The sequence below is a fragment of the Pelophylax lessonae genome, assembly GCF_965119305.1.
Source record: "Pelophylax lessonae genome assembly, chromosome: 10".
In the NCBI taxonomy this organism is placed as follows: domain Eukaryota; kingdom Metazoa; phylum Chordata; class Amphibia; order Anura; family Ranidae; genus Pelophylax; species Pelophylax lessonae.
The window spans coordinates 44,869,337-44,882,737 of NC_138777.1; the positions used below are offsets into that span (position 1 = coordinate 44,869,337).

The 13,401-nt window shown below is 44.7% G+C and overlaps 1 protein-coding gene across 3 annotated transcripts in view; it reads right to left on the reverse strand.

Annotated features, from left to right (window-relative positions):
* AMBRA1 (autophagy and beclin 1 regulator 1) overlaps nucleotides 1-13,401 on the reverse strand; it is a 226,914-nt gene that overhangs the window by 192,286 nt on the left and 21,227 nt on the right. For all 3 annotated transcript variants that reach the window (XM_082271116.1, XM_082271115.1, XM_082271117.1), the window contains exon 2: nucleotides 4,854-5,074. In XM_082271116.1, the coding sequence (XP_082127242.1) occupies nucleotides 4,854-4,988 (135 nt within the window). In that variant the 5' untranslated portion in view covers nucleotides 4,989-5,074. The remainder of the gene's footprint in view (nucleotides 1-4,853; nucleotides 5,075-13,401) is intronic.

Here is a 13,401-nt window from a genome sequence, read left to right on the forward strand (position 1 = left end):
TGTGTTTTATATGCATATATGCAATTGTGAAACTATATGCACTTGCACTTTTACAATTATTTGAACCTGTAGGAGTTTAATTTTTGGAGATCTAGTATTATATAGATCAGTGGCATTTCTATGGCTCCCCATGCTACACTTCTCTCTCAGACTGTAGGCACGATGTTCATATGCAAGTTATTACTTCAGTTCCAATTAAGGAAATGCTGCTAGGTGTGTATTTGTTAAATTAAAATGCAAATTAGTTACCTCAAATGCACCCAGGAATAGTTGACAGTTAGGCATTCATGTTGCCAGAATAGCTGATGAGCCTACTGTTATAAATACACAATTGGGACATTGTATATATATTAAAAAAATAAATTAAAAAGCTCGTAAACTTTCAAAGAATTCTTTTAGAGAAAAAAAAAAACTTCCTGCTGCCATAGCAGACTTAATCCTGAGAATGCAGGGTGCCTGGCTGCCAAGCTGCTCTTCTGGCTTTAAAACTACAAGCTTAAAGCGGAGTTCCGGCCTCAGGGGTCAAATATAGATAAAAATACCCCCGGGACAGTCAGGGCTAGTACATTCCACAATGGATAGCCTCTGAACTGTCCCAGGTCGCACTTACCTGTAAGAAGAAATACTTACCTTGACAAGTTCTTCTCCAGCGCTGCCATCTCAGGTGTGGGCAGTCGAAGCAAGCGCGTCCTCTTCAGCGGCCTCTTCAGTGACGTCAGGGTCCCACAATGCACTGCACCGGCCCCGCTCATCACTTCCAGTGCAAGCGCGGCTTGCCCAGAAGCTGTTTAGCAGGGAATGCCGCACCTGCACCGGAAGTGACGAGCGGGGCCGGTGGAGGCGCATTGATTCCTAGGAGCGATGACGTTCAGCTGCCAGGAGTCATCGCAAGCCAGAAGTGACGGCGCGGGCCGTGGCCGCTGAGGGAGGAAGTGGAAGGAAGGGGAGTATATTTTCTTCAATATCAAGGTAAGTGACAAGAAAAAAAAAAAAATTGGGAGCATCCATTTCTTTTTCAGGTGGCCCTTAGCAAGCGGATGGCCCAAAATCAATTTTTTTGATTTTGAGGCCGGAACTCCGCTTTAATTTCTGCTGTGACCAATGTAACTGACCGGTCACCTGCTGAGAACTGCACTGACCCGCTCATGGCTTTTACTACCGGACAGCTTTCTCCAACCTGTGACACCCCCTCACTGTTCTCTACTTACTGTACAAGTCACGCCATTCTATCTTCTACAACAAGGGTCTCCAAGGTATGGCCTGCAGACATCTGGCCCACTAGGACATTTTATCTGGTCTGCAGCAGCAGCAAGGGCCCCCATCACCCACCTCCACCGCACTGTGCTATCGGTTACTAGGAATGTCGGTTTCCTAGCAACCAGGGACCGGCTTCTTTGCAAACCTGCTGTGCTTCCACGCTACTGCACCACAACCACAGGCGTGGTGTATTTACAGTGGAATAATACAGGGAATATAAGGGAAACTGAGGGGGGGCACAGATTTAAAGGGGGAAGCGACAAATATTAAGGGCCGGTTCGCACCACATGGACTCCAATGCGTTATTTTTCTGCATCAAACGCATGGATAGTAGGTTTTATGGTTTCTAATGGCATAGTTCACACCAGTGCGGTCAGTTTCAGTGAATTCTAGTTCCAGAAAAAAAGTAGAACATGCTGCATTTTTTCTGCAATGAACTGTACTGGAAAAACGGTAAAACGCTATAAAAATGCACTGGAATGCACATGTCCCCATTTAAGGTGAAGAAAAAAAAAAAGGAAACAAATGCACTGGAAAGCATCAAAACACATCAAAAACGTGCATGCAAAAATGCATCTGGAACATATCTGCACTGCGTTTCTAAAGGTGGGACTTTGAAGGGGGGGGGGGGGGGCACAGATTTACAGCAGTATTAAACCCCAAAATTTATCATACTGCAGCTTACTAATCCTTATATGTGGCGACTGTTTTCGTTATCTTTTTTTAGGGCTTTCTCCCCTCTGTTTCCACCTGATCCAACCAGTAACACTTTTGGTATTAGATTGCCTTCACTCTGGATGAAGGAGCAATAGGGACACCTTTTAAAAGCAGCACTGTCAGTCAGGGGGGGGGGGGGGGGAGGGTTTTAGAAATACTAGCAGGTTTAGATACGCTAACAGATTGAAGCTGAACTACAACGAACACATTTTAAGTAGTTACAGCAACAGCTTTTTTTTCTCCTTTTTGTGATAAAGGATTTACATAAATAAAAGCGGATCATTGGAAGCACTTCTGTCAATGGTGAATGGCTTGTCTCAACCCTCTAACTGCAACATCTGCAGATTGGTTAGTTCTGCTGAAAAACAGACTTACTGGCTAAAAGGAAAGAAAGCTTAAAAAAAAAAAATAACTTTGTAATAAAATAAAAGTTTGCTTTTGGGTTTAATATCGCTTTAAGGGGGGACTCTGAGGGGGCACAAATTTAGAAAGGGGGATGGGATAAAATTTAATTTATAAAACTGACATTTTGGCCCATAAATATTTGTAAAGTATACAGCATGGGCCTCATTGTGGGCACAGGTTGAGGAGGAGGTAGGCACAGCTGATTATAGCTATCAGTCGCAGGTTGAAAGCTGGAGCCAGCTATCAATTTGGACGGTCAAGTGGATTCCGACAATATTGCCAAGATCCTTCTCCAACATGGTGAGGCTCCCCCCATCACCTAATAGTGAGCAATAGCCTGTTATCAGGTAAGTACATTCCTAAATGTGATTCTGCAACCCAAAAGAAGAGAATTATATCCATACAAGGTTTGGCCAAACTTTTCTACATGTTCCATAAGTGAGAGATACAAGCATGGCAACAGTCCTTGTTTTTAAAGCCCAACTCAATGTTTGATGACCTCTAAATAGCGTGTTTGGACCAAGCTGGTTCAAATGAACAATTTCTTTAACAAATTCATGCCGCGGCTGTTGGCCCTGCATGAGCGCATGAACTGCAAGTAGCCTCAGCAACACATAGGATACAGTGCTGTGCTTCGGCAGCATTACGGAGACTTCAAGTCCCGCTCCTGGAACAAAATTCAGTCATGCTGGCCAGCCATTTACAGGTGGCTTTGCATTTTTTAATAAATACAAGGCTTCCACTGATTGAGGTGGGTGGATGACAATACAAACTTCATCCATCCTGCTTGGACACTGGCAAAAAACTGAGGTATGCTGGGAGAGGGAGAGGGTTATTCTGGTTAGCCTACAGTTTGTTAGCCAGTGTCCAATCCCCTTTTAAGTGGCAATATAACCAGAAGCTTAAAGTGGTTCTAAAGGCACATAACTTTTTACTTTCCTGCATTCTAAAAACTTACCTGAGCCTGATCTTTCTCCAGCACTGTGCATTCTCTCTGGAGAAGAGACGCTTGGGAGGGGATATGGGATCAATGTACAAATACCGTACTGATGGTCTTAGCATAGGGAACAAACTTTTCAAAGAAAGTATTCAATAAGACACAGGGCCACTCACCAAAAGGGGTTCTTTACTGTTAGACCAGTTAAGGATGTGGAATTCTCTTCCACAAGCAGTGGTACCAGCAGGGAGCATCAATAGTTTCAAAAAACTATTAGATGGGCAGCTTAAAGACCACAAAATACAGGGGTATACAAATGTACAGTTAACAGCACACACACACACACACAAGGCTGAACTGGATGGACTGGTTTCTTTTTTCAACCTCACTAACTATATAACTATAGGAGCCTCAGCTCTGCTGGGTCTCCCCTCCTCATTGGCAGAGACAGTAGTGGCAGCCATTGGCTTCCGCTGCTGTCAATCACAGCCAGCAAACCAATGAAGAAAGAGGGGGGGGCAGGGCCAAGCCACGGCTGTTTGTGTGAATCGACACACAGAGCAGCGGCTTGGGATCACACCTGCTGGGCAGGAGGGAGGGGCTAGGAGCGCCAACAGGAGACCCAAGAAGAGGAGGATTTGGGCTGCTCTGTGCAGAAGCACTTCACAAAGCAGGTAAGTATAAATGTTTGTTATTTTAAAAAAAATATTGCCTTTATTATCACTTTAAGGCTCCGTTCACATGTGAGCGTATGGATCGCGGGCAGAACCGCCGCGGTTCCGCCCGCGATCCGGAGATTTATGCAAATCGCGGGACGCCTAGCGTTGCCCGTTGATTTGCAATAGCCCCCCAAACGTCGAGCGATGTTGCCGCGATTTCCGCCTGCCGAATCGCGGCAACATCGCGCAAACAAAATCGCGGGACGCAATACGCTCCAAAGAAGCTCTTGTACTTTTTTGGAGCGCATTGCGTCCCGCGATTTTGTTTGCGCGATGTTGCCGCGATTCGGCAGGCGGAAATCGCGGCAACATCGCTTGGCGTTTGGGGGGCTATTGCAAATCAACGGGCAACGCTAGGCGTCCCGCGATTTGCATAAATCTCCGGATCGCGGGCGGAACCGTGGCGGTTCTGCCCGCGATCCATACGCTCACATGTGAACGGAGCCTAAAGACTTCCTGTGTCCCACAATAGACGAGAAAGTAAACTCAACTAAACACTTTCAATGTTTAATATATCACATAGAAAATCCAATGTAGTCAGGAGGCACAGGAGCCATAATCCAAGTATGTAACCAAAAAAACAGCTAACAGGACCAGAAAAATCTAGTCTAGACCATGACCACAAGCTACAGGTGCAAACTGGGTGGCAGGGTAGTGAAAAGGAGGCACTTGGAATGGTAGCATAGAAGACCCCTTTTGCTTTGCCCTGTAATTTATGGCTACGAGTGGCTTTAGTAACAGTGGAGAAAGACATGAGGCAGACAAGCAAAAATACAGCTTTGTGCAAAAATAGGACACAAGTTTATAAGAACCCTCACCTTGCCTTCCCATTTCATGAACCGAGTTTTATCCTCCACCAGGCACTGTAAGAGACGCTGGGCACCCTGCGCCTGTGTTCCCCTCTCTCGGCCCGAAAGGATCCGGACCGCATTCTTCTCCGGCACAACCCTCATGGCACCGCCGGCGCCGTCACTACGACTTCTCAGAACAATACGAAGGAGCTGACATTCAGATACAGAGAGGCAGACTTCATGGAAGCCTAAGTGGGTAAAAGGGAAAGAAAAGGTTAGGGTGTTTAGAATGGAATACAGGAAAGTTAAAACTGGAGCCAAAATAAAAAAAAAAAAAACACATTTAGACGTCACCTTTGTGAAAGTAATAATGGATGCCAGAAACTACAAGCTTGCCAAAATAATTTAAATCCAAAAAAATAAAAAAACACAATAAGGAGTTGCCCATCTAAAAGTAGTAAGGGATTTTCCGAAATCTCTGCTCCAAGCTCAGATACCCAGGGAGAAGGTGCATGGACCTGATTCAGCGGACATCAGTGCACAACAACTCACTACAATCAACAACATACGTCAGGGGCTCAGCAGGCCCCAAGGGTGCCCCTCTACTCCACAACTACTGAGAAGATACAGGGGAAGATTCGGAGTCTAACCAAACACGAGTAACGGCAAGCTCCACTATAAATCCTCTGCATCTACAAAGATAATTTCTTCTCCTCAGGCACAGAAGAGACCTTGGGGAAACCCAAGAAGATGATGGGGAGGGAAGGATCAACAATTAAAGCGAGCCAAAAAAAGACCAAGTATGCAAACCCAGACCAAATATGCAACCCCTCCAAAATCGACTGTCCCTGAAATTATATGGGGGAAACATACTAGAAGCCCCCTGCAACTAGCATGAAGGCCTGAGGGAAAACAAGAAAAAACATTTTGATGTTCCTGTTAGGCCAGAAGAAACAATACTGGGGAGACTTAAGGCCCGTACACACGTAGCGATTGTTGGCCGTAAATATTCGGCCGCCGAACGATCGGCCGATTGTCGGCTTGTTAGTATGATGCTTCCGACAAACGACTGCGAGTTTTCGGCCGAACAGAATCGGGTGTGCAGGCTATAAAATTTTTGTTGGCCGTCACCAGAACGGTCGATTGTTCGCCAGTCAGTACAGAATTTGGCCGACAAACAGCAGATAAGCAAGACTGGGCATGCTCAGAAAAGAAAAAACACACGGAAAGTTAACCATCACATGACATCACTTCTGCAGTCGGCTGTTGTTGGCCGACAAAATTCGTGTGCAGTCTTTAGCACTTTTCAACCGACAGGACAGCACCGGACAAAAGACGGCCGATCGTTCGGCCGACATTCGGTACGTGTGTACGGGGCTTAAGTCTCCATTCACACTGGTACGACTTGTCAGGCGACTTAGTCAGCCTGACAAGTCACGCACCGTCGCGTCCCATAGTGTAGTACAGGAACGGTTCTAATAGGAGGGACACAAGTCGCTCCGACTTAGAAAAAGGGTCCTGTACTACTTCAGGGCGACCTGGAGCGACTTGCATAGACATTTTATGAAGTCCGTGCAAGTCGTGCCGAAGTTGCGGTGCACGCGACTTCACAGGTCGCCCCGAAAGTTTTGTGTGAACCAGCACTAAGGCTTGCCATACATTATACAAAGTTTCCTTTAGATTTACTAAAACCATATAATATGAGGTCAAACCTAAACACTTTCAATTTATATACAATCAGGCAGGCCCTTGCACTACATAGTTGAAGGTAAATCTTAACGGAATTTGAATAAGAAAATTGTATAATGTGTGGCCAGCTTAAGGCACTATGCTCTTTTTATTGATTATGGATGATAGGTTTCCTATTTTAGGTGGGCAAAGCCTCACTTTTATTATATGCTGTTCTGAAAGAGGATTTAGGAAAAACTTGGTGAAATTAAAGTGTTATTACAGCAGTTCTAAGCACTTAAATACAGCACACCAGTCAATGTTTTAACGCTCTTAAAGTGGTTGTAAAGGCTGAAGGTTTTTTCCCCTAATACACCAGCCCCCCTCTTATACTTACCTGAGCCCCATCTACAACTAGCATCGTACATTAAAGCAGCGACTCTCTCTTCTCACATGGCTCCCGCTGCTCTCAATCAAATTCTGTGACAAGGGATCGGTGAGCAGGGCTGAGACATGGCGTGGTTAGTGAACAAGCACGTAGCAGTCGTGTGAAACGCGTCTACTGTCCTACCCTGCTGTACCTTGTACCACTTATGTAAGTAAAGAACTTTTCTTTATTGGGTTCCGTGGTGGTGTGGGACCATTTTCTACTTTCATGCTTCTCCTGGTGGCGAGCCCAGGTTCAGCACCCACCTTGAATCACGGACTTTGACTCGCCTGAGCGGTGTTATTTCTCTTAGTGGTTCGGGAGTGAGCCCACCCAAATGTTTACATAGAAAGTGGTTTTTCATGGGGGCACTTGCTAATGGAGGGGCCAGGAGCGGCGGTGGGGACCCCCGAAAAAGAGGATCGGGGCTGCTCTGTGCAAAACCATTGCACAGAGCAGGTAAGTATACCATGTTTATTATTTCATAAAAAAAAAAAGTTTTAGTATCACTTTAAAGCTGAAATCCATGTAAGGTTTGTATTGCATAGTTACATTGGTCAAGCTTGGACCTATGCAAGTATGCAAATGCCATACCTCTGGGACTGTTGTAGAAGCAGAGATTCACTGTGGTGGTCACCACAGTCTTCTGGGTCCCCTGCAGAGCAGCTGCCCTGCTGCATAGCAACCACAGGGTGTCGCTCACTTGGCACGGCTGCAATTCGGAGAACTTGTAGGGTGAAACCATTGCTCAACTGCCTGTTTTAACATCCCCTTGTGTAAACAAGACCGAAGGGGCATTTCAAATATATTGTGAGACTAGTTTTCAGAGACAGTGGGGAGAATAAAAACTTTCTGAGACAACGTTGGTCTCAACTGGCACGCAGCCATTAAACCTTTCAATTTTAATTTTCTAAGCTGTGTGGAGAAAAAAATGAAAGAGAAGCTGAGTGGTTGCTATGGACAATGACAAGCCGAGATTAAAAATGTTTGTTAATGCCCCCCCAGTGTCTTAGATAAACTCCAATTGCAGATATAAAGCTATTCAGTGCAGGATGTGCAATGCTGTTTTCCTGGACGTATGCAACACGAACGGTATATATTTTAGGGTACTGCTTACGCGCAACAATCATTTTTAGATTTTGCCTATAACAAAGCAAGTCCAAGTTCAAGTCCATGTTAACGTTTCAGTAAGGACTGTTGCAATACAATAAGGCTTTCATGTTAGGGCTTTCTGAACTGCGAATCCAAGTACTTTCTCAGTATATGGTCATTTCATTGGCTCAGTGAGTGAGAAGATGCTACTCTCTTGTCAGATTAATGGGAGGATTAATCACGCAAAGCACTGACATAATCAGACTCCTGTCCAAAGCAAAACCAGCCGCCTTTTATTTAGCAAAGACTATTCAGTAGGTTATGTGTGAATTTGTGACCTCTGTGTCTACAGTCCTAGATAGCCACTGGTAGAGCGGCACGATTCTGGATAAAATGAGAATCACAATTTTTTTTGCCTAGAATAAAGATAACGATTCTCGGCGCAAGATCATCTTTTACATTACACAAAAAAATGTGGCTAACTTTACAGTTTAGTTTTTTTTTTTTTTAATTCACAAAAGTATATTTTTTCCCCAAAAACTGCTTTTGAAACACTTCTGCGCAAATACAGTGCGACATAAAAGATTGCAACGATCGCCATTTTATTATCTAGGGTCTCTGCAAAAAAAAAAAAAAAAAAACACACACACACACACACACACACACACAAGAGCTGCACGATTCTGGCAAAAATTTGAATCACGATTTTTTGGATTAGAATGAAGATCACGATTCCCTCACAATTCTCAAAATCTTTTCTATTTTTAAGATTTACAACATCTGAACATTAGGCCATCAAACAAGATGGCAATAAAATAAGCCATAACACTCTTTGCTTCAAACAAATGTAATGCAAAAGATAGAGTTATGTGCAGTCAGAAAATGTAAACTTAAAATATATATATATATATATATATATATATATATATATATATATATATATATATATATATATATACACACACACACATATATATATATATATATATATATATATATATATACACATATACACACACCTCATTATAATATACATTTAATTTTTTTTTTTTCTCAAGGAATACACCCCCACCTCCTTTATATATATATATATATATATATATATATATATATATAAATATAAGGTCTGGACTTTGGGTCATTCTAGCCCATGAGTATGCTTTGACCTAAACCATGGGTGTCCAACCTTTTGACTTCTCTGGGCCACATTGAGTGTAGAGAAATTTTCTTGGGCCGCATATAAAATATATACTATAGTGAAGGTAAATTAAGTAATAAAACGCTGCCCCCCCCCCAGCACTAATTTAATACAACTAGTGGATGATCCCCTCCGAGGCTGCCTCTGTGGCCGTGCCCCCGACTTGACTTCCTCCCTTCCCAGCAAAAAAAAAAAAAAAAAAGTTGTCAGGGGGCAGTGGGCCGCATTGCCTGCGGTTCTGGGCCGCATGCGGCCCCCGGGCCGCAGGTTGGACATGCCTGACCTAAACCATTCCATTGTAGCTCAGGCTGTATGTTTAGGGTCGTTGTCCTGCTGGAAGGTGAACCTCCGCCCCAGTCTCAAGTCTTTTGCAGACTCCCAGGTTTTCTTCTAAGATTTCCCTGTATTTGGCTCCATCCATATTCCAATCAACTCTCACTAGCTTCCCTGTTCCTGCTGAAGAATAGCATCCCCACTACATATCATTGCCACCACCATATTTCACAGTGGGGATGGTGGGTTCAGGGTGACGTGCAGTGTTAATTTCCCGCCACACATAGCGTTTTGCTTTTAGACCAAAAAGTTAAATTTTGGTCTCATCTGACCAGAGTACCTTCTTCCATATGTTTTCTGTGTCCCCCACATGGCTTCTCGCAAACGGCAAAGGGGACTTTTTATGGCTTTTTTTTCAACAATGGCTTTCTTCTTGCCACTCTTCCATAAAGGCCAGATTTGTGGAGTGCACGACAAATAGTTGTCCTGTGGACAGATTCTCCCACCTCAGCTGTGGATCTCTGCAAATGTCACGCTTCCAGTAGCAGAGCCTAACGTGTAAAGGGGTCACTTTCACGCCTACCGTACCTGAGCCTAACGTATAAAGGGGTCACCCTGGTGGAAGGCACAGGCTAACCTGAGGTGCGGAGTCTAAGCGCTAACCTGCATTCAACAGAGCTCCTGAGGGTGGAGATGGACTTCACTGCTAGTTAGCACCAGGTCGCGGTCCTCAGGATCACCCCACCATGAGGTGAGCGAGTTTGGATTTGGGAGCGGAGGAACCGATAGGGATTAGATGGAAGCGTAGTCACAGGAAAGTCGTCAGCCAATGGGAATCGAGAGCCAGGAAGGTCGCCAGCCAAAGCCAAGTCACACACAGAGGAACACGGAAAACAGAAGATAGCAAGCAGAGATGCACCTTGAAGCACAAACACGCGCACAAAGTACTGCAAGCCAACAGGTGATATATATACCCTGTATGCAACCTCCTCACTAAGCGACGTCCAGGAAGCAGCAGGAATTGATGAAGCAAATCAGTCTATAAAAGACAGCAGTCAGCGCATGTTCAAGATGGCTGCAAAAAGGAAAGGCAAGGCAAGGTAAGGTAAGACCTTGACGGCAGCTCCTCCAGAGTTACCAGGGGCCTCTTGGCTGCTTCTCTGATTAATGCTCTCCTTGCCCGGCCTGTCAGTTTAGGTGGACGGCCATGTCTTGGTAGGTTTGTAGTTGTGCCATACTCTTTCCATTTTCAGATAATGGATGCTGTTTGTCCACTAAGGTTCTCTAACAAACCTCTTCATGGAACAGCTGTATTTATACTGAGCTACACAGGTGGACTCTATTTACTAATTAGGTGACTTCTGAAAGCAAATAGTTCCACTAGATTTTAGTTTAGGGGTATCAGAATAAGGCCCCTTTCACATACTCCGTCTGTCGGACGGAGTCCGTTTTTCTCAGCGGGGGATCAATCCGCCGATCCCCCGCTGAGCAGGAGGATGACAGCTGTGTCTCCGCACTGTGTGCGGAGACACAGCTGTCAGTTCCTCATGCATCTCTATGGGGGGAATCGGATGGGAACGGACCATCGGTCCGTTCTCATCCGATCTGCTGGACGGATGGAAAATAGGGTTTCCATCCGTCCAGATTTGACGGATCGGATGTCAGCGGACATGTCTCCGCTGACATCGGATGCCTCATAGGGATGCATGGGGGGACCGTTCAGATCCGCCAAAAAAACGGACAGGCGGATCTGAACGGTCCGCCTGTGTGAAAGAGCCCTAAGGGTCCTTTCACATGAGCTTTCCCGCCTAGCAGACTCCATTTTGCTCAGCAGGGATCGATCCGCCGATACCTGCTGAGCAGGCGGATGACAGGTCCTTCCCTGCTTACTGTGCTGAGATGGACCTGTCAGATCCCCGCTCTCCATTATGGGAGATAGGATGAAAAGGGACTCCAGACGGATGCAAAATAGGGTTTCCAGCTGTTTGGATTTCATGGAAAGGATCGGATAGCAGCAGGTGTCAGCGGACATGTCACTTCTGACATTCACTGCTCCATAGGGGTGCATGGAGCATCCGATTAGGTCTGCCTGAAAAACGGACAGGCGGACCTTATCGAGAAGCCTGTGTGAAAGGACCCTAAAAGGGGGCTGAATACATATACACACCACACTTTTCAGACATTTGTAAAAGAATTTGAAAACCATTTTATCATTTTTACTTCTACTTCACAATTATGTGCCACTTTGTGTCGGTTTATCACATAAAATCCTGTTATGTTTTTAGTTGTAACATGACAAAATGTGCAAAATTTAGAATGAGGAAAATTTCAAAGGGTGTGAATACTTTTTCAAAATACTTTTCCCCTGCTGTAGCAAATTGGATCATGCTTTTCTGGGGTTTTTCGCCTTCCTCTGGATCAACTGTGGGTTTAGGATTATGTATATGGGATTCTATGGTTGGGTTTTCTTTACTGTTTTTTGTTTTTTTTATTGGTTAAGCCAGATGAACTTGTGTCTTTTTTTCTATGTAAGGGCCCTTTCACACGGTCCGCCTACGTAGGCGGATCCGTGTTGCTCAGTGGGGATCAATCCGCGATCCCCGCTGAGCGGGCGGATGACAGCTCCGTCTCCGCTTGCAGAGCGGAGAGGGAGGTGTCTCAGCCCCCGCTGCCCTCTATGGGGGATGGGATGAGAGCGGACCGCCTGTCCGCTCTCATCCGATCCCTGAACGGATGGAAAAATAGGGTTTCCATCCGTCCAGATTTCACGGACAGGATCGGACACGGATGGCAGCGGGTGTCAGCGGAGATCGCTGACCCATAGAGCTGCATGGAAGATCCGATCAGATCCTCCTAAAAAACTGACAGGCGGATCTGATCGGATCGCCCGTGTGAAAGAGCCCTAACTATATACTGTAGGATTTAAGTGAATGATGTATGGCAATTAACACATCTTTGTTTAGTATCACTTTAAATACAAAAGCCAGGCAGACATTTAAAAAGGGCCAGGATGCATGTTCTTGCATTGGCAATGAAAGGCTTGAAAATAAAGTTAGGCATCAACTCGAGATTTTGGCACTGGAGAGAAATATGTAATTTTTAAAACAGCACATTTCCTGAAAACTCAACATGCGCTGGCAGTCGCTGGTGGTGGTAACCTACAAGTTAGAACAAAACGCATAGACATCAGAAGAAATGAACAGAACTGGGACAAATGCCCATGCCGATGTAATCAGATATCCACACCTCTGTACAAAGCAGCCCTAATAAACAGAAACATCATTTGAAGATTAATAATAGAGAAGAGGATAGAGAGATAAGGGCGTGGGTGTTTGATATCTCAGTATTGTTCAGGGAGAAGAGGAAAATTTAGTACAGCAGGATAAAAAGTCAGATGTAGTGAACAGAAGGTGCTGAATTCAACATTAATTTGTCTACTTCTGCTTCAGGAGGGTTTAAATGTATGGCTTTTGAATGCATTATCTGCAATGTTATATAACAGATACACAACCAGGAAAGGTTATTTAAGGTTGACGGATACATAAACTGAAATTAAAGTACTATCATAAATAATACATTAGAAGTAATAACAGACTGACACACCAGTGTACACACTCTGCGCTCATCTAGATATGCAAATACAACGCTGTGCAGCTTCTGCAGATTTTATTGGATCGGTTACACAATGCGCCCTCTTACATAAGCGCAGACTTTGGTGCCACAAAAAACAAAGGTTAAACGTCAACACTGTTCTGGATACTCCACAATGCTCAGGTAACAGCTCTTGCAAAACTGGAAAGAGGAAGAAGAGAGGATTACACGGCAGAGACAAGTCAATGAGATGACTGACAAGCAATGGGGCTTGTTGAAGGTCTAAGCGCCTAACATAACTCTATGTCCCTCTATGTCAACCTCTC